This window comes from Geotrypetes seraphini, chromosome 3 (assembly GCF_902459505.1).
Source record: "Geotrypetes seraphini chromosome 3, aGeoSer1.1, whole genome shotgun sequence".
Taxonomy (NCBI): Eukaryota; Metazoa; Chordata; class Amphibia; order Gymnophiona; family Dermophiidae; genus Geotrypetes; species Geotrypetes seraphini.
The window spans coordinates 273,856,673-273,878,543 of record NC_047086.1 but is presented as its reverse complement, the minus strand read 5'-3'; the positions used below and the strand labels follow the sequence as shown (position 1 = coordinate 273,878,543).

General features: G+C 42.8%; 1 protein-coding gene across 1 annotated transcript in view; it reads right to left on the bottom strand.

Moving 5' to 3' along the window:
* Positions 1-21,871, bottom strand: part of ACTN2 (actinin alpha 2) — a 421,202-nt gene that overhangs the window by 178,958 nt on the left and 220,373 nt on the right. The window contains exon 7 of the mRNA XM_033936711.1: positions 13,662-13,743. Coding sequence (XP_033792602.1) covers positions 13,662-13,743 — 82 coding nt within the window. The remainder of the gene's footprint in view (positions 1-13,661; positions 13,744-21,871) is intronic.

Below are 21,871 nucleotides of genomic sequence, written 5' to 3'. Positions count from 1 at the left end.
GTAGTGTAACAAGTAGTGTTTCTGTGCTGTGGTTGGTTCGAAATCCTGATTGTGAGGGGTGAAGTAGGTTATGGTCTTCCAGGTAGTTGGTGAGGTATTGTGTATTGTGCAAATAGACCTTCTATTATTTTAACGTATATTGGTATTGAAGCGATAAGTCTGTAGTTGGAGGGGTTATCTATTGGGCCTTTGTGATCTTTCATGATGGGGTGATTAAGATTTCTCCAAGGTCCTGGGGGAATTGACCTTCCATTAATGTGGTTTGAATCCATAGCATGAGGTTGGCTCTGAATGTGGTGGAGGCGTTTGATAACAGGTAGGTGAGGCAGTTATTTAGGTCGCAAGAAGCTTGGCTGAATTTTTTGTAGAGTCGGTTCATATCCGACCAATGTAATACAGGGAAGTTGGTCCAGTTTCTGTCTGCGCCAATGGCTTCTCCTGATGAAGGGTTTGTTGTTATCTTGTCGAGGTGTGTGTGTGTATTGTTGAATGCATTTCTGATATTGGTGATCTTGTTTTTGAAATGGTCTGCTAGTTGGATAGCTGTCAGTGGGTGGTTTCCTTGAGTAGCTAGGTACGGTTTGGTGTCAGTGAGGTTATTTACTAGATTGAATAGCTTTTTTGTGTCTGGGGTTTTTGTGCCTATCATTTTGGAGTAGTAGGCTTTCCGTTTTTCCTTGAGTTTGTTCTTGTATTGGTTGATTTGATTTCTCCATGCTGTTTTGGTGTATTCTAAGCTCTTTTTTTTTCCATTCTCTTTCTAGTTGTCTGCAGAACTTTTTTGATGGGAGAAGTTCAGTGTCGAACTATTTATCTGACAGTCTGCAGATTCTGAATTTTGATTTTTCAGGAGCTAGCTCATTCAGGATGGTTTCACTTACGGTTCGCCATTGGGATATGAATTCATTGGGGGCTATATTGGTGATTGCGGGGTCTGCTTTGCCCCAGAATGTGGAGGGTTAGATTTTTTGGCGAGTTTTGAAGGAGGTTGCTTGTTATTGCGTTGAGGCCAGTTGATGTTAAAGGTGTATTTATAGTGATCTGACCAGAGGGAAGGGTGCCAGGCCCCATTTGAGATGTGGATTTCATGATTGTGAGGGTGTTGGGACATGAATGCAGTGACATCTAGTCGGTGGCCTTTTTTGTGTGTGGGTTGGGGGTTGAGGATCTGGTAGTTTAGTGCTTTGAGGTATGAGAGTAAATTTACTACTTGTTTGGAGGTGTGATCTTCTAGATGGAGGTTTATGTCTCCAAGGAGTAGGTTATGAGGTGAAGTTAGGGAGTTCTGGTAAATAAATTCTTCGAGAGCTTGTTTATTAGCATTCCATTTCCTGGTGTGTAACAAAGAATGCAGGTTAGAGTTCCAATGAGTGTATCGTCGGATAATTGGCAGGCTAGGAGATCTAGATGGGGGGTGGAATGTTTGTAGGGTCTTTATATTGATGTTGTTTTTGAGTATGATGGCTAGACCTCCTCCTCGTTTTTTTTCTCTGCAGACCAATTCTATTTTGTAACCCTTCGGGCAGAGTTCTGTGATCAGGGATTGGAGTCAGAGGTTAGCCAGGTTTCGGCTAGGAATAAGCAGCTTAATTGTTTTTTAACTATCCAGTCCTTTATAAGGTCTGCTTTTGTGCTTATTGATCTGATGTTCATATATGCACAAGCTAGTGAGGTGTTGTTTGTGTGGGGAGAGGGGGTGCATTTTGGGTGGAGGAAATTTTTAGTTTGTGGGTGAGAATTGTGGACTGATGATCTTGGTTTTGGGAGTGGTCTTTTTCCCCAGCTGGTAGGTATGCTGATATGGTTGAATGAGGCGCAATCTATCAGGTTTCTGGGAGAGTAGAGTTTTCTGGATGAGGATGAGGATACCTGTAGAATTCTGTTAAGGTTGGGATTGGGGATGTATGGTACCCTGCTGTTTTTCTGTTGATTAGGAGTAGGAAGAGTAGTAGATGGCCGAGTAAGCTTGTTGTTAAACCCCCGGTTTTACCCCTGTAGTAAGTAATAGGGCTTCAAATGAGATCAATACCATACTGGATACAATAAAAAATCAATACCAAACTGGATACAATACAAAACTGGCTTAGCCTTAATAAATTGTCATTAAATATACAGAAAACTCAAACTATGTTTTTTACTTGGAGAAAAGACATTACTCCAATTTCTTCATTGAATCAGTATCTATGCTAAAAATTTTAGGCGTAATCATTGACACTAATTTATCTTTTCACAATCACATTAGTCAAACTGTTAAATCTTGTTTCTATAAACTCCGTTTGATACGATCCATCTCATCATTTTTAGAACCTAAATCCATCAATATTCTTATCCATTCTATGATCATTTCTAAACTAGATTACTGCAATTCTCTGTTATTCAATGTACCGCAAAAAGAAAAAAAGAGATTTCAAATAATTCAAAACACTGCAATAAAACTCATTCATAAAGCAAAAAAATATGATCACGTTACACTGCTTTTGATCAAGTCCCATTGATTGCCTATTAACCATCGAATTACTTTTAAAATAGCATTTTTGGTATTCAAAGTACTATCATTTAACGAACCACAGTTCATATCTAGAATGATCACTCCACATCATTCTCCTCGATCTCTCCGATCGTCATCACAAGATCTACTATCGGTTCCGTCTTTAAAAATTGTAAGTACAAGGAGAAATGAAATTTTTTCTGTTATAGCTCCTCAAACCTGGAATGCTCTGCCACTCTTTATCAGAAAAGAAAAAGATCTCATCTCTTTTAAAAAAACTTTTAAAAACATTTTTATTTAAGGATGCTTTTATTAATTAAACGATCAAGCCAATGTACACTTTTACAAAATAATTTTTTTTTTTTTTTTACTTTCTTCCCCCTTCCTTGTTTTTACCCCCTTTATGTTTTTCTGACTAAGATAATTGTAACTTTTTTTCCCTTTTCCCTCTTATATCATGTTTGTCACTAAGCCACATGTATAAAGAAACCTTATAAATATCCTGACTTTTTACTTGTGTCTTAATAATATTTGTTTTCTAAAATGCTGTTTTAAAATTGTCTGTTTCCCCATAAGTTGTTTTTAAATTGTTCATCGCTTAGAATGTTTTATATAGGCGATTTATCAAATAATAAACTTGAACTTGAACTTGAAGGTCCCTGTACTTTAAAAATCTCGAAAGGTAGTTAAGCCATGCTGTTCCCATCTTTCAAATACTGGGTTAGTTTTATCCACCTCAAATTGGGGTTCGTCTCTCAGCGAGGCCAGGGTTGAAGATGTTACCCCTTGATTACATTATTTTCTCAATCTCCCCCACAATGTGAGTAAATGTAATATATAGGGATTATTAGTTTCTGATTTCCACTGTCAAATTGTCTGTGAGGACCAAAGTCCAGCTGACAGTTTATGCTGTGGAATTAAAGACTGTTCTATCAAAACTCCCCATTTATGTGTGTTCAATTCCCAATCCAATATCATCCGTATTTGTGCTGCTTGATAATACCATCTAAGGTTGGGAACCCCTTTTCCCCCTCAAACTCTATCTACCCACACTACTCTCTGAGAGATTCTAGGTGTCTTATTTACCCAAATAAATTTTCTAAATTCTGCTTGTAAAACCTTAAACAACCGGGTAGGCAGGGGTATCGGGAGAGTCTGAAACAAAAATAGTAACTGGGGCAACACGTTCATCTGTAACACAGCAATACATCCCCCCCAGGAGAGCCATAACCCCTTCCAGCGTTGTATATCTGCCCGAATTTTCCGAAGAATCGGTTCATAATTGGCCTCATATAATATATTCGGATCCATTGATAAATGAATACCTAAGTACTTTATACTCTTAATTGTCCATTTAAATGGAAATAAGCGTTGAAGATCCACTACTTCTACTGGTTCTAAAGTAAGGTTCATAATTTCAGTCTTGTCTAGCTTGATCTTAAATCCAGATACTTTTCCAAATTTCTCGAAAATTTGCCCACTGTATGTTCTGGCTCTTCTATGTATAAAAGGATATTGTCAGCAAATAAGGCTATTCGGTGTTCAATACCACCAATCTGAATCTCTCTCAGTCGGGGATGATTTCGAATAAATATCGTTAATGGTTCTACAGATAGAGCAAAAAGCAGTGGGGAAAGTGAGCAGCCCTGTCGTGTACCCCTTGCAATGGGAAAAAATTCTGTATAATTCTGGCCTATATACTGCGTCAGGGTATGTATTGGATCCTTCCTGAGCTCATGGAACATCTCCCTGATTGGCTTTACTTAGAATGGCAACTTATGTCCCCATTGCGTTTGTGTCATGTTTTGAGTATCAAGATGCCAAGGATTTATAAGGACAATAGTATTCTTTGTGATACATGGAAAACATTAAAATTCACTGACAATTTAACATCCATACCAATACAACAATCCACGTGTCAATCTATATGGTTGCACTCCAAGATTCAAATTGGTGAGTTTAAGATCTTCTGGAAGCAATGGATGCAGGCAGATATAAGTACTTTAGATGGGAGAATGCTTAATTTTTCACAACTGGAACAATCATTTGGCATTGCAAAGTCTCAAGTATATAAGTGGTTGCAGTTGAAGCAGGCCATTCAGAAGGGGTTCCCTGATTGGCGAAATTAAAAAAAAAAATCAGTATATCTTGCCGGTTTTGCTTCCAGACAGATATGCTGAGGCATCAGGCAGCCAAGTGGTATAAATTAATATCTGAATTTTTGATTAACCTTTTCCTATCATAATAAATTTTATGTTACGCTGGTTCCAATCGTAATTATTTTAGCAAAGTTTTGTATTATTCACCGTTATCATTTACGGCTATTGTAAATATAATGTAAATAAGTCATAAGTCTGTAAATTCAAATATTTTGTGTTCCTGGCTTTTTATTAGTCCATACAGACTGTTTATCCACTGTCTATGTCATTTTTGGAATGTCTCGTCATCCGGGACACACGATAGGAAAAGGTTAAAAACCCCAAAACTAGTCTTAGAGACATTTGGAGCATTGAGACAAAGCAGTAGATTTCTGCTACTCAATGGCCACGAATTTGGACTTGGAGAATGAGATGTACAGCGTCAGCATCTATGAGACAAACATGTTTTTTTTGTTGCATAGAAGCTTTTGGAACCCTGTTAGATTACAAAAATTAAATAGTTCTAAGTCAAGACTGGAAGACTGGGCAAACAAATGGCAAATGTGCTTTAACGTGGAAAAATGCAAGGTCATGCATATAGGGGAAAAGAACCCGTTGTTCAACTACAAATTGGGGGGGGGGGCATTGTTGGGAGACAGCAGACTTGAGAGAGACTTGGGTGTGCTGGTGGATGCATCACTGAAGCCATCTGCACAGTGCGCAGCAGCCTCGATAAAAGCCAACAGGATGCTGGGCATCATAAAGAGGGGCATAACAACCAGGACGCGGGAAGTCATCATGCCATTGTATCGAGCGATGGTGCGTCCACATCTGGAATACTGCGTTCAGTATTGGTCGCCACACCTCAAGAAGGACATGGCGGTACTTGAGAGAGTCCAAAGGAGAGCAACGAAACTGGTAAAAGGGCTGGAACACTGCCCATACGCCGAGAGGTTGGATAGGCTGGGGCTCTTCTCTCTGAAAAAAAGGAGGCTCAGGGGAGATATGATGGAGACCTTCAAGATCATGAGGGGCATAGAGAGGGTGGATAGGGACAGATTCTTCAGACTGAAGGGGACAACAAGTACGAGGAGGCATTCGGAGAAACTGAAGGGAGATAGGTTCAAAACAAATGCAAGGAAGTTTTTTTTCACCCAAAGGGTCGTGGACACTTGGAATGCGCTACCGGAGGAAGTGATCAGGCAGAGTACGGTACAGGGATTCAAACAGGGATTGGACGGATTCCTGAGGGATAAAGGGATCGTGGGATACTGAGGGAGGAGTTGGGATGTAACACAAGTATAGAAAGCTAACCAGGTAATAAGTATAGAAACCCAATAGGTCGTGCATGTGCAAGACCGGAGGGTTAGGACTACGATGGGAAGATAGGACTTCAATGAGAAACCAAGGTGGCAAGGGAGCCCCTTCTAGTGATTCAGACAGGTCATGACCTGTTTGGGCCGCCGCGGGAGCGGACTGCCGGGCAGGATGGACCTATGGTCTGACCCGGCGGAGGCACTGCTTATGTTCTTATGTTATGTAAGTAGATGCTGGCACTGTCATCTCGATAGGACACTAGATCATCTGCTCTTCTTTTGTCCATTGATACTTAACTTTTGGCGATCCATTTGGGGGTCAAATAAATAGCATACTGGATATTCCATTGGCATTTACATATGACGCAATGCTATTTGGGACGGTATTGATGGCCAAGAGTCCAATAACTTCTCATAACAATAGATTACTTTTCATCATGCTATATAGCTTATTATGAAAAACTGAAAAAATTGGGACAGGTTAAATTATAATTTTTGGTGGGAATCCTTATGCCAAACTTTTAAACTTGAACTTATAAATGCATTACAATTGGGACATTATAGGAAATTCAAGGAGGTTTGGGAACCATTGACAAAATTTTATAAAGGATGAATATTGATTTTAGCTCTTTGTTTATACACATCCAGGGTGGGTGGGTGGGAAGGGGGAGGGGATATGCCTTTAATCTATTATTTGATTGCAATTTTGTTTGTCTTACTAATTTGTATTACTCTAGATTGCCTTTATTACATTACATTAGTGATTTCTATTCCGCCATTATCTTGCGGTTCAAGGCAGATTACATAAGAATTGTCATGATGTTACGACATATATAGGCGGATTACATAAGAATTGTCATGAAATTAAGTAATACATAATGGGTAATTTGAACATTTTAGATTTGATAAGGGGTAGATAGTATAGTAGGTGAAGCTTGGGATCTGGTCGTGTTAAATAGGTTTTATGTATTTTTTGAAGAGTAGGGTTTTTGTTTCTTTTTTGAAGGTTTTGTAATCTGTGGTCGAAGACAGCAGATTGGTGAGTTGTCTGTCTAGTTTTGCTGCACTGGTGGCCATTAGGTTGTCATATAGTTTTCTTCATTTGACATTTTTGGTTGGCGGGTGTGTGAATAGTGAGTGGGTTCTCCTGTGTCTTTAAATAGCAGGCAGTAGAATTTGAAATATACTCTTGCTTGTATTGGGAGCCAGTGTGAGTTGGATACTGGAACATCTATTCACTGAAAAATACGACCACATCACAGAGGCATACCATGCCTCTGTGATGTGGTCGTATTTTTCAGTGAATAGATGAGTCTTAGGGCTGTATTTTGTATTGTTTGTAGTTGTTTTATCATGGTCGCTGGGCAGGGGAGGTATAGTATATTGCAGTAGTCTATTAGTCCAAGGATTAGAGATTGTACCAAAAGTTGGAATTGTTTCCTGTCGAATAATTTTTGAATTTGTCTTAGGTTTCTCATGGTTGCGAATGATGTTTTTATTATTTTGTTGATTTGTGGTTGCATGGTACAGCCTCTGTCAATCAGTACTCCAAGCAGTTTTAGCGTGGGTTGAATGGGGTATGAGGTCGAGTTTATTACTAGGTTTGTTAAGGTTGGGGTTTTACTGTTTTCTAGGAGGATGAAGTTTGTTTTGTCAGAGTTAAGTTTTAGTTTGTGTTTTGTCATCCATGTTGCTACTGTTTCGAGTGTTCTGTGTATTGTGCCTATCATGGTTAGGTGCTGGATGGTTGAAGGGGAGGAGAATGGTGATGTCATCTGTATAACTGTAGGAGGTTAGGCCACATTTGTCTAGGCAGGAGCTGAGGGAGGCCATGTATAGGTTGAAAAGTATGGGAGACACAGGTGATCCTTGGGGGTACTCCACAGGGGTTGGACCATGGTTCTGATTTTTCTTTGTTTTAACCCTGTAAGTTCTGGATTGTAGGAAGCCTTTAAACCATAATAGTATCTTGCCTGAGATTCCTATGGAGTCTAGTGTTTGTAGGAGGATGTCATGGTCTACCAGATCGAAGGCTGCGGAGAGGTCTAGTTGTATGATCAGTATTTTCTTGCGTGTGCTGAGGTGTTGTCTAGCTGTGTCCATGAGTGTTCCTAGTAGGGTCTCAGTGCTGTAGTTGGTTCTGAAACCAGATTGTGTGGGGTGGAATAAGTTGTGGTTTTCTAGGTATAAGGTTAGGGTTTTAACTACGAGGCCTTCCATTAGCTTGACGTACAGTGGGATTGAGGTTATGGATCTGTATTTGGATGGTTGGTCCGTTGTTCCTTTGGGGTCTTTTAGTATCAGAGTTATGATGATTTCGCTGAGGTCTTGTGGGAAAAGTCCATCTATGAGTAAAGTTTGTATCCATTGTAGGAGCAGGGAGCGGAATAGTGTACTGGAGGTTTTCAAAAGGTAGGGAGGGGGCAGTGGTTAAGGTCACAGGCTGTGTGGCTGTATTTATTATATAGTTTATTGAAGTCTGACCATTGTATGGGTGAGAAGTGGGACCAGATTCTGTCTGTTGCAATTGATTCTTTCTCTGTGGGGGATTTGAGATCTCTTCCAGGTGCTTAGGAATTCCATTGAATGTGGCTCTGATAGTTGCGATCTTATTTTTGAAGAATATGGCTAAGAGGGTGGCTGAGGGAGGGGGGGAGTTGCTGTTGGTTAGATAGAGTGTGGTGTCTGTTAGATCTTTTAGTAACTGGGGTCTTGGGGTCCTTCTATTTGCTTTGTGTAGTATGTCTTTCTTTTTTCTTTCAGTTTTTGTTTGTATTTTTGGTTCAGTATTCTCCATGCTGTTTTTGTGGATTCTTGGCTGCTTTTTCTCCATTTTCTTTCTTCTAGTTGTCTGCATTGCCTTTTGAGTAGGAGTAATTCGTTGTCGAACCATTTGTCTGATTTTCTGTGAATTCTGGTTTTGGGTTGATCTGGGGCTAGCTTATCCAGGGTTGCTGTACTTAGATTGCTGCATTGTGAGATGAAGTCTTTGGGAGTGTAGTCTTGGATTATGGTGTCTGCCTTTGTCCAGAATATGGTGGGGTCGATGTATTTGCGTGAGTTATAAGTTATTTTTTGTGTGATTGGAGTGCTTTTGTTATTGGTCCAGTTGATTTTGAAGGAGTAAGAGTAGTGATCTGACCAGAGGGAACAGTTCCATTTTCCGTTTGATGTTTGGATCTCTGTGTGGGTTGTTGGGACATGTAGGCTGTGATGTCGAGTTGGTGTCCTTTTTCATGTGTGGCTTGAGGGTCTAAAATTTTGTATGTTAAGGCCTCGAGGTATGATAGTAAGGTTTCTACTTCTTTGCAGGATTGGTTTTCGAGGTGGAGGTCTCCTAGGATTAGGTTGTAGGTTGTCGTTAGTGAGTTTCGGTATATAAATTCTTCAAATATTGGTTTTGCTGTGTTCCAGTTACCTGGGGTTATGTAGCAGAGCATGCATGTTAGTGTTCCTTTGAGTGATGTGCTTGAAAGTTGACAGGCTAGTAAATCCATGTATGAGTTGGTTGTTTTGTCTTTTTAGGTTTATGGTGTTTTTAGGTTTATGGTGTTTCTGGCTAGATGGCAATTCCTCCTCTTTTATTTTCTCTGCAGACCATTGTTATCTTGTGGCTCTTAGGGCAAACTTCTGTTATTCTGGGGTCTGAGTCAGAAGTAAGCCAGGTCTCTGTGAGGAAAAGGCAATCCAGGTTTTCTTCTTTTATCCAGTTTTTTGTGTTCTGTTTTGGGGCCTATAGCTCTGATGTTGACATAGGCACATGTGAGAGTGGTGTAGTCTGTCGGTGTGTTGTGAGTTGTTTTCGGGTAGATGAGTGATCTTTGGTGGAGTTGTGTTTTGGTCTTGTAAGGGTTCATCGGTTTTCTTCTTGTTGTTTGTGAGGTGGGTTGGTACGTGTATGTCTGATAGTTTGAGTTTCTGTCTATTGTGAGTCGCCTGGTTGGTTGGGTAATTCCCTTGGAATTTGCTTTAGTTGGTATTGGAGAGATGTTGTTTGCTGTTGCCTTCCAGTTGGTTAGGAGGAGGGTAATCAGTAGGATAGCTTGAGGGTATTTTGGTGGTGTAGTTATCATGGTGGTGATGAGTGCTAATTCCGTTGATGGAAGAGAATGGCAGGGCCAGAAGAAGTGGGGCGGAGTGCTCTCCCACGACCGGGTCCCGTCTCGGTCCGTCGATAGAAGAGGGTGGCAGGGTCAGCAACTAGCAGCGGTGGTGAGGGGTGGAGTATGTATCTGGTCTGTTGATGGAAGAGGGTGGCAGGGTCAGAAGAAGGCAGGAAGGATTCGAACTTGAGTCGCTGAGCCTTCCAACTGGCTCAGCGACTAGCAGCAGTGGGGAGGGGCAGAGTACTTTCCCACGCCCGAGTCCCATCTCGGTCTGTCAGTGGAAGAAGGTGGCATGGTCAGAAGAAGGCGGGATGAAAGGGGGGTGGGGGAAGGGACATGTAATTATTATGTATATATCTTTTGAAGGAATTAAGTGCTGTTTATATTGTAAACTTTGAACAATATGTTGCACTTACTGTTGGTTTTAAAATTAATAAAGATATGGAAAAACAAATCAAAACCCAATACACCAGTGCATATGTCACGACAATTACAGGATGCCATCTGATAATCTCCTTTACAAGCGAGTGTTCCACTACATGTTTACATTCATGGGCGTAAAACTTGGAATGACCTACCAGAAGCCATCAGAAAAGAAACTAGTCACACATTATTCTGAAAGAAGTTGAAAACCTTCCTCTTTGACAACTGAATCTACAAGCTTCTCTCAGAAAATGAAACTAACCTCACCTCTTTCCCAGAAGTAGCTGAAAACTCTTCTCTTTGACACCTGACCTACGCACTTCTCTCTCCAGCCCCCCACTCTGGCCCTCTTCTGACCCCTCTCTCTGTAAGTTGCCTAGAGCCTGCATAGGTATGAGAGACACACAAATGGAATTTTAGATAGAATGTGGATTTCAGCAGCTGAACCATCTACACTACAATCCTGACCTGGCTCCCTTGGCTTATTTCCTGTTCTGAGTTTTGAAGAAATCTCTCTGTGGACAGCGGTTTTCAAGTGATGAAGATGTCAAGGAAGCTGTGATGTCTTGGTTTGAGGTCAAACAGAAGAATTCTTTTCAAAGGAGTTAAAGTCATTGCAGGAAAAGTAGCTGAAGTGTATGGAGCTACCAGGGGACTATATTGAAAAATAAAACAAACATTTTTTAAAAATTATTTTCTTTTCTACTGAGGTAGATAAATTATTGAATTCCCCTCGTAATGCTGGTGGTGGTCAGCAAAACACTGAGTGCTGCTGTCTGAATACGGACACCTATGTGAATAAAAAAGGAGGCGTATATGGTCATCGGTTACAGGTTTGCAGTTAGATAGCAGTGATATTCAGATGTTGGATATTTTCACCACAGTTATATCAGATCTACAGATATCTGCATCTCTTATATCTCTTGGGCCACAATATGCAGTAGCTTAGAGATATGCTTGAGTACCTGAATAAATTCATGTAAACCGTTCTGAACTCCCCTGGGAGAACGGTATAGAAAAATTGAATAAATAAAAAAAAAAAAAAAAAAAAAATATCTTGTTGAATATCCACATCCTATCCATATATGATGGCCTATCCCACTCTGCTAAATATCAGTTTAAGACAATACACAGGTAATTACATTCAGATTCAAGTACACATGTCATCAAAAAATCTAACTAAAATAGAAAGCCTGAAAAATCTTTCCAAAACAAAAGAGAGGTACGAAAGAGGAAAGCGGGGAGTTGTTTTCAAGCTATTTCTGCAGGTAAAAAACAGTAGTTCAAGCATGGAAATGGCCTTCTGTGAAACTGCAAACTATGTGTGAGTAAACTTACAAGGTATATGCATAGTACCTATACTGTCAAATATTATTTATTTTCATTCAGTCCAAGTCTTCTGATAAGTAGGGAATACAAGTGGAGGGGCATAATAATAAAAAAAATGTCTAAGTCCCTTTTTTAGCCTAAGTCCTTAAACGTTCAAAGCAGAAGCAGGGAAAGTATCCATAACCAAAACAAACGTCCTTGTTTTGATTATGGCCTGCCTCTACTAAACGCCCAGATCACCACTACGTCTACAAATACACCCCCATGACATCTACACTTTTTGCCCATAATGAACCAAAAAAACGCCTAAGCCCCAAACGTCCAACACAAGGGTTTTTAGGCGAAGGAGGAGCCAGTCCTTCGCCTAAAAGCTGGATTCTGAAACCAGGTCAAACCTGTCAAAAACAACACCGGTTACAGAATCTCCCCCCCCACAACGATCCAGGCAGGAGGGTGCCCAAGCCCTCCTGCCTTGTCGAACCGCGAACCCCCCTCCCCCGACAACATCGGGGCAAGAGGGAGCTCAAGCCCTCTTGCCCCGGCGATCTTACCCCCCCCCCCCCCCCCGCCGAGTACGAGCAGGCCAGGAGGGAGCCCAAGCCCTCCTGGCTCCGGTGACCCCCCCCGACTGGATTGGGCCAGGAGGGAGCCCAAACCCTCCTGGCCCTGGTGGCTCCCTACCCCCCACCCCCCCATTACAATATGGGCAAGAGGGATCCCAGGTCCTCCTGCCCTCGACACAACCCCCCTCCCCCCAATGACCGCCCCCTGATTGCTCCCCCCGCCGACCCGCGACTCCCATGCCCCCCCACCCCCTTCCCCGTACCTTTAACGTTGGCCAGACAGACGGGTGCCAAGCCCGCCCGTCCGTCAGGCCAGCCGGTTCCAGAATGGGGCTGGATTGGCCCAGGCGGCAGAAACCCCGCACACAGGTGGGGCCTGAGGCGCCTGTGCCAATCAGAATAGGCCCGGGAACCTTAGACCCCTCCTGTGGGCGGGGCCTTAGGCACATGGGCTTGGGCTCCCTCCTGGCCTGCTCATACTCGGCGGGGGGGGGGGGCACGATCACAGGGGCAAGAGGACTTGGACTCCTCTTGCCTCAATATCATCGGGGGGGGTGATGTATCGCGGCAGGAGAGATTGGCCATCTCCCCTGCCGTGATGCGATCACTTCTGTACCCGAACTGCCACAACCTGCGGCAGGAGAGATTGGGCATCTCTCCTGCCACGGGTCGCGGCAGTTCGGGTAGAGGGCTGATCACATCGCGGTAGGGGAGATGAGGCATCTCTCCTGCCGCGATGGTTGCGGTGGGTAGGTTGCCGGGCCGCTGAACTGATCGCACCAGCGGCCATCAGCTCAGCGGCCCCTTTTTCGGCACTTAGACCTGGTTTGACTTCGTCTAAGTCAAAAAGGTATAAGTGCCGACTAGGCGACCTGCCTACGGTTTTGGTTATACCTGTTGTACGCCTAGGTGTAGGTTGGCCCATCTCCCGCCCACTGCCCACCCTTTCCCCTCCTCTAAACACGCCTCTTTTCTCTCTGTGCGTTTAGAGGCAGGGGAAAAGCCTAAGCTGTTTTTAGATATGTCTAAAAATCAGCTTTGGTTATGGGTACTTGGACGATCAGGCTTCTTGATCGTCCATGTAGCTATTTAGGACACTTTTTAGATGTTTTTTTTTTTTTATTATGAACCCATAGTCTTAAATTCTATGTTGAAAACTTACCCAGGTTAGTCATGCATGCTGGTCGCATACATGAATAGGGAATTCTTTAATAGAAAGACAGCTATTGGAGGGTATGAGGATTAAGGACAGCAAATGTACTACACACAAAGGCTTTACCACAAAGAAGAGACCTCACCTTCTGCATCTAACATTTTTGGAATGTCCAGGTGTTTCTCTGCAATCTCCATGGCAAGGTTTAAATTTCCAACAGGATCATCCTATATAAGGGAAAGAAAAAAAAATTATATCACCACCTTACTGAAAGGTAATTGCTGGAGGAAGCTCTCAACAAATTAAGCATTAGGTATAGCTTGTTTGGCAATATACAATAAAATCTATTTGAACTCCTCAGCTGGGACCATAATGCACTAATGTTCCATAAAAGAGGCTGAATACAAATTGCCAGCAAATTGCCAATAAGACAAAGAAAAATTTGCATGTAAGATGTAAAACTTAAATGCCACTGAATATCCCCTCCTTACCTGCTCAGTCTCTCCTGCAGAATTAAAACATTTTGAATCTCAGGCCCTATATACACTTCCCCCTCCCCATTCGCAGTTTCCCTACTCACGATTTCACATAATCGTGATTTTTTTTTGGAGGGGGAGGAAACCCCCCCCTATTTTTGTCTTCCCCCCGGCATCCCGGCCTTACCTGGTGGTCTTGCTGGTTTTCGGGGCAGGAGCGATCTTCCTACGCTCCTGCCCCGTGCAGATAGCCATTAGGAAATGGCTGTGGGGAGTTCCCGTAGTCTCTCGAGAGACTACAGGAACTCCCACAAAGACTACGGGAACTCAACACTCTCCACAAAGAACCCTTCGATCATCTCAGCAACAGTTACTTGTTCCATCATTTCAACAATTTCTTCTTGATTTTCATAGGAACTTTTCATTTTCTGAAATTGCTCCCAGTCTTTGGAATTCTTTACCTTACTATCTTCGCACTGAAAGCTCATTTCCGACATTCAAAGTGCAACTAAAGGCCTATTATTTTTCATCGGCATTTTGTTCTTAATTCAAAGCGCAACTAAAGGCCTATTATTTCTCATTGGCATTTTGCTCATAGTTTGCTACATAGTAGCTTATTCTCAACACTTTATACGCAGTTGATACCTCTCTCCGGTATTTTGCTTATAACTCCTCGGTAATTTTCTGTACTACTTCTGCACTGAATGTTCTCTTTGGTCTCAAGACAATCTGTGGGCAATTTACCTTCTTTCAGCATTTCCCTCAAATTCCAATATGTATGGGCGGAAATCATACATGCTTAGCGCTTTACCCCTACCTTTCATGTTTCACTCCTTCCCTTTCCCCACTCTTGTTTTTATTGTAACCAACCCATTCTTCTCTTTTCCCTATACTTATAATTTTGATAATTTTGTTTGACTTCCCTCCCCTTTTTATTTTTATAAATATTATTTTATATTGTAAACTGCTGCGATTTTAACCTCGGATTTATATTTGCGGTATATCAAATAAATTGAACTTGAACTTTAGTGTTTTGGGTTTTGTTTTATTTTTTGTTTAAAAGCATAAAAATATAAGAATGGAAAATCAAAACAAACTAATTCTAGAATCCATTTATGGCTTGTATGAAGTATTACAGGATAGATACAAAATGGTTAACATACTTATTACATGGACCTCTACTAATGTAGGGTCATGAAATGGTTAACTGTTGTTTAAAATATTGCTCTGGTCTACATAGCTGAAGAAAGTGCACAATCTATTGACTTCATCTGCCTAAAATGTATGTCCCTACCTTACCACATTGTAAGCTGAATAGATAAGAGTTTGAGCCATGATGTACCCTGCCCTTCTGTGCATTTAACATTTAGAACTGCAAGAGTTAGATAAGTGACCTGCTAGTGTGAGCTTAGGACCAATAATAATTGTAGAAAAGTTATAGAAGTAACAAATGAAAATTGTAGTTTTTGCATATATTAGTTTGCAAAAAGGGCATAAAAGTCCGTGTGTTTCCTGTTTCTGACACTCTAGTAGGCAGGCTATTAACAGCACTAGAGTCTGGTATACCGTAATAAATTTCTTGTACTTTCTTCACGCCTCTGACTTTGTGTGTCCAAGTGACCTTTCATTTGGCGCCTGAACAGGGACTTGAAGGTCTCTTGACCACTGGTTACTCGATTGGTCACTTGTTTCTGGTCCTACGGCTGACGTGTCTGCTTAGCTGGCTGCCTTCCTTTTGGGGGGTTGGCAGACCTCAGGACGTTTGACCACTTCAACTGACTTACCTAGTCTCAATCTAAAGTACAAGAATCTGTATCAGTTTAATTCTGTCCTGCAGTGGCCACCATCTGGTAAGTGGGGATTGATCATTCCTATCCTGTCTCTCGTCTCCTGCCTAGTAAGCCACTTGATCTGTCGCTGAAGTCGTGGGGAAGGATTCTAGGAACTGTTATTTTCTGGTTGAGTAACTGAACTGAAATCTGTTGTGTTTTGTGTGTTTGAGAGTGTCTGAGACGTCCTTGAGGACAAAGCGAGTGTGGACCTGTTAGTACTGTGTTTCCCTAGTCCAGAGACGGGCAGAGCCAGGAATACAGGGAAGTGTTTTTGTCCTCCATTGCACAATGGGGGGATGTCAGTCTACCTGTGGGGATCCCTTGATATGTTAGCTAATTTTAAAAAGGGATTTATCTCTGATTACACTTAACAAATCAACCCTTATTCGTCTGTGCTAGTTAGAATGGCCGAAATTTGGTGTGGGCTGGCCCCCTCTGGCTCCCTGGAAGAGGACATAACTCGTCAGGTTTTTATGCATTCGTTTGCTGTCGGTTCCTCTTCCAGTCAGCCAATTTTTGCATTCCAATGGGAAAACCCTTCCACTGGACAAACCTCCCAAGTAACCTGGACCCGTCTATCCCAGGGCTTTAAAATTAGCCCCACTCTATTCAGCACCGCCCTTGCTTCAGACCTTGCCAATTTCTTCCCTTCATCTGATTCCCAAGTCCTGCAGTATCCCGGGTTCTTTATGAGTTCTGTCTGTCCAAATGTATCATTGAAGTTTTAAACTGTCAGTTGTTTAAAGCAGGAGAGGGGAGTACCACTCCTCCTCCTTTTGTGATAAGGGCCATGAAGTGTTTAGCACTTCAAATGCAGTTTCTCCTGAAACAGATAAGTAGTTTTAGATTTAAAGTTTTTGGCTATGTTATAAAATGTTTATGTATATTTAGAAATGCATGTAAACGAAAAATATGATTTCTGGAACTTATATTCCATGCTAAAAAGAAGTTCTTTGTCCAAATTTAAAAAATTCTGAAAAGGACTACATCTGTAATTTGATCTCTTTGATCTTTAAGCAACTCTCTCTCCTTTGTGAATTTCTGTAGAAAGGGGAAGTAAGTCTCTACTGAGACCCATGTTGATTGTAAAAAAAAAAAAAAAATGAACAATGTTTAAACTTGTGAGTACAGTAAAACCTTGGTTTGGGAGCATAATTTGTTCCAGAAGCATGCTTGTAGTCCAGGGCACTCGTGTACAAAAATATACATACTTGTATTGCAAGCCCTTGCTCGTTTGGAACAGTCACTGCATTTCTGCAGCGTCATATAGAGAGGAACCATTGGCTCAGTTGTGAAAATGTGATGCTTCTATACTGTATGTATGTGTATTGCAAGGCGTTGCTGGTATAGCAAGTTAAAATTTAATCATTGCTTGTCTTATAGAACACTTGCACATCAAGTTATTTGCAATCCAAAGTTTTACTGTATATTCCAATCTTTGTTTTGTATTTCTTTTTATAAATCATGTAAGCTTATATAAGAATGTAACTTTTAGGAAAAAGAATGTAATTTTTAGGAATGCTTTTATATGGAAGTAAATATTTTTGCCAGTCAGCTGATAGTGAAGGGACTGCTGCTTTAGAGAGCACTTGTGTCAGACTACCCTGCTTAGTGGGTGGATCCAGAACTGCATTTTACAAGTCAGCTCTTTGGGGTAGGAACCTGATACAGATAGTGGGTCTGCCTTTTAAATTTTCCTGTGGCCATATTTACATTGATTTCAAGTATGCCTTCCTCGTGTCTCCCAGGGTACTAGGTCTCTTCCTACACCCGTGTCCAGGCTGTTTGTAGTCTCCCTGACCCTGATAACTGCAAGGCTCTGAGCACCTTTCTCAGTATTGCAGGATACTGTCCCATCTGGATCCCTGATTTCTCTACTATTGCCCACCCTCTATATGATGCCTCCAAAACTTCTGACTCAGGCCCCTGCCCTCTGGCCCTTCTGCCCAAGAAGCTGAGCTGTATGTCCTCACTTCTGCCCTGCGCCACTCTGCCTCTCAGTCTTGCAACATCTACACTGACTCCAAATATGCTTTCTTTACCTTGCATTCCCATAGGGCCATCTGGAAATATCGAGGTTTCATTACAGCCTCCGGCCGCCTGATCCATCATGCTCCCCTCATTCTTGACCTTCTTGAGGCCGTACAACTACCCTCACGTGTTTCTGTTATGCACTGCCATGCTTACAGACGCGTGACGGACCTTGTCTCTCGTGGCAATGCCCTTGCCAACCTCACAGCCCGAGCTGCCAGTCTCTGCCCCCTCCTTCGGCTCCTTTGTACACCATCATTCCTTTTCTGGACTCCCTTACACCCCAATACACTTCTCAGGAACAGACTTGGGCCCGCACTCTTTCGGGCCAGTCTGTTCTGAAAGGGAGGTGGATACAAAATGTGCCAATTCAAGTGCCAATCCAGACCCACACACTGATACTTCAAACGCAAGCACAGCGGGTACCCTCATAGTTATTCCTCAACACCTGGCCCTCACGATTGTCAAAAGATTATGGTCCGACAGTGTGTTGTCGATTCTAGAATAAAATCCCCAATCAGATGACTGCCACCTCTTGGACACCAACCCATTGGAACATATCCCATGCAGGTTCTGTCTGTAGACTTCACCCACATGCCCACCTCTCGTTCCCTCAGTCACCTCCTGAATAATTCTATGCTTTGGTCTCCCTGTTTCTATAAGCAGTGACAACGGCCCCCGCTTTCATTGCCGATGTCGTCCAACAAATTGCTCAGGCCCTCCAAATTGAATAGAAATTATATGCTGCTTACTATCCTGAGAGCCCAGCATGCCTTTCCCTCCAGCGCCGATCCCTCTCTCCTCACAGCCCAGTTTGACTTTCCCACCAGTGCCAATCCCTCTCTCCTCACAGCCCAGTTTGCCTTTCCCTCCAGCGCCAATCCCTCTCTCCTCACAGCCTGGCGTGTCTTTCCCTCCGATGCTAGTCCAATGTCGCCGCCAAGCTGAGGAATCTGCCCGCCTCAGCAATTCGGCAGTGTTGTACGTGGCTCCCCCTCCTGCTTTTTGCCTGCTGCGGTCTGCCTCCCATGATGCGCAACTTCCTGTTTCCACCTGGGTGGACTGCGGTGGATGGAAGGCAGGAGGGAGAAGCAAAGACTACACTGCTGAATTGCTGCCGAAGCCAGCAGATTTCCGGCTTGATGTTGGACCGGCGTGGGAAGGAGGACAAGCGGGCTTTGAGAAGGGGAAGTTTGGGAGCATTGCTACGGGCCACATAAAAAGACCAGGCGGGCTGGATTCGCCCGTGGGCCTCGTGTTTGACACATGTAATCTAGACAATACAAATGCCGCACTTCAGGTAACTCCAACTTAAATAGTATAATAGTGCTAGATAATATATCAATGCTTTATAAATTCTTTCTTAGTCTTTTTTTTGAATGGCTAGTTATACTAGGAGAAGTTATGCTTTAATGTCTAGTTCCCCCGACCTTGAGAAAGTTCAGCGAAACGCATCAGAAAGGGAAATGGACTTTTAATAAGCTAAGTCTATTATTTATATAAAATAACTGAAATAAGTAAATAGTTGGGAAATAGTATTTGGAATCATGAAGAATCCCACCACCTGTATCTATTGATAAGGGTGGATATCTGAATTCCTAAGATGTACTGCTGTAAAGAAACTGGACTAAGAAAGAATTTATAAAGCATTGATATATTATCTAGCGCTATTATACTATTTAAGTTGGAGTGAACTGTTTTGGTGTAAAGAGTGAGATTTTCTCTTTATATATACTATAACTATTGAAAGATGGCTCAAATGCAGCACTTCAGGTAAAGCAGAAGGTTCCCCTAATACTGGCAAAACTATCAACTGATTAACATGATACAGTGAAACAACCCTGAAAAAATAAGGCACAAGCCATAAGACCTCTTTTTCCATAGAAAACTTCAGAAAGGGCTTCCTATTCAAGAGGACCCATAACACTGAGATTCACCTCACAAAAGAAATAACCACTAGTCTAGAAACACCATCTTCAAGGAAAGTTCTTTCAATCCGACAAGGGCTCAAAGGGTGCGGAAACCAAGACTGAGATCATAAGTGGGAACAAAGGGCCTACACAGAGAACATTCCAATGGGCTGCCACAGCTTTTCCAATGACCAAGCCTGAGAAACAAGCTAGGGCTACCCTCTTCTCCTTCAGAGAAGTAAAGGCCAGGCCTTTATACAAGTCGTCCTGCAAGAATTCTAATAACTGTGTCACCAAAGAGTCCTCGAAGATACACCACACTTGGACATATGCCAGAAAGGTAGATATTTTCCCTCGAATGCAACAGGGTAGCAATCACTCTGCTAGAGAAGCCTCATTTCCTCAAGTGTGCCTTCTCAAAAGCCAAGCCGTAAGTCAGGATGAGTCACCACCAGTCTTTGACTCAAAAGATCCCTGTTCCAGTCTTCATGGCCAGTCCAGAGCTGTACTACCTGACCTGCATAGCATTCGATTCTCCAAATGACTCTGTCCAGAAGGGGCCAGGGAGGAATCACCTACAGGAGACTGGATGAGGGCCACTCCTGGATAAGAGCATCTATGCCCTCCAACCTAAATTTCCTTCTCTGACTACAGTATCATTTGGTATTTGAGAATGTCACCATCAAGTCCATCACTGGGAGATCTCACTTGAGAACTGTAAAGTTAAAAAAATGTGGCTCAAAGTCCATTCTGATGGAACCAGCAGAGTTCTGCTGAGCAAAATCTGCCTGAACATGGTCTATCCCTGCCACATGTGTAGCAGAGATCTGCAAGATGTTGTCCCACCCAAGCCAGAAGGAGAGCCGCTTCCTCTGCTAAGAGACAACTCTTAGCTCCTCCCTGTTGGTTTACATGAGTCACTGCCTTGGCATTGTGTGACAGAACTCAAACAGCCTGTCTTTGAGAGAAGATGCTGAAAGAATTACAGACTGGCATCCATCACCACCACCATCCTCTGGACATATTTCAAGACTGCAATGACCACCACCACATATGCCTCGCCCCCCCCCCCCCACCTTTGAGTGGCAATCCAGTTTCCACTGTGACAGTATGGTCTCATATGAGCTCAGGCCCATTGAACCACTTACAAGGTAGCCATCATCGAGCCCAGCACCTGCATGTTATTCCTGGCCTGCAGACAGCAGACCCACAGCAAGCAATACACTTGAGACAGCAGGTTGGCCCATAGGAGGGGCCTTAGGCACATGGGCCAACCTAAGATTCCGGCTGGCCCGGGTGCCTAAGGCCCCTCCTATGGGCAGGGCCTTAGGCGCCTGGGCCTCCCTGGTGCATCACACAATGCACCGGGAAGGGGCAGGGCCACCATTCAGATGAAGGCAGGCCTGGCAGCCGGCCATTAAAAAAAAAAAAAAGGTTAGAGGGAGGTAAGGGAGTTTGGGGATAGGGGGTCTAGGGGTGGGCTGGGCGGTCCAGTATGGGTTCGAGGGGGGGTTTGTCCGGCAGAAGGGATTGGGCATCCCTCCTGCGGGTGACGAGCACGATCATGCGGGGGGTTCAGTGGGGTGGTGGCAGGAGAGATTGGGCTTCTCTCCTGTTGCAATCATTTCTGGGGGCCTGGGGAGGGAGGACGATTCCACGATTCTTTAACTGGCGTTGTTTATGACAGATGCCGGTTAGAGAATCATTCTTTTAGGTGAAGGACTGGTCCCTCCTTCACCTAAAAAGTCTTGTTTTGAGCGTTTGGGACTTGGGTGATTTTCTGGTTGGGAATATGTTGTAAGCATACATGTAGTGGCGGTCTGAGCGATTAAACTGCTAAACGTACAGGTAGGCCATTTTCAGGAAAAACCCCTACCACATTTTGGACGTTTTTTTTCGAGAATGGACATTTCCCTGCTACCTACTTTGAACGCCTATGGCCTTAGGACAAAAGGGGACTTAGACATTGTTTCTGATTATGCCCCTCAATGCCTTTTTCTGCAATTACATGATTAAGTTATTCCATAAGACGTAGATGGGAGTTCCAGTGAATCTGGTTAGAAGTAACAAAATGGAGATGAAACACTTATTCAATAACCAACCTCA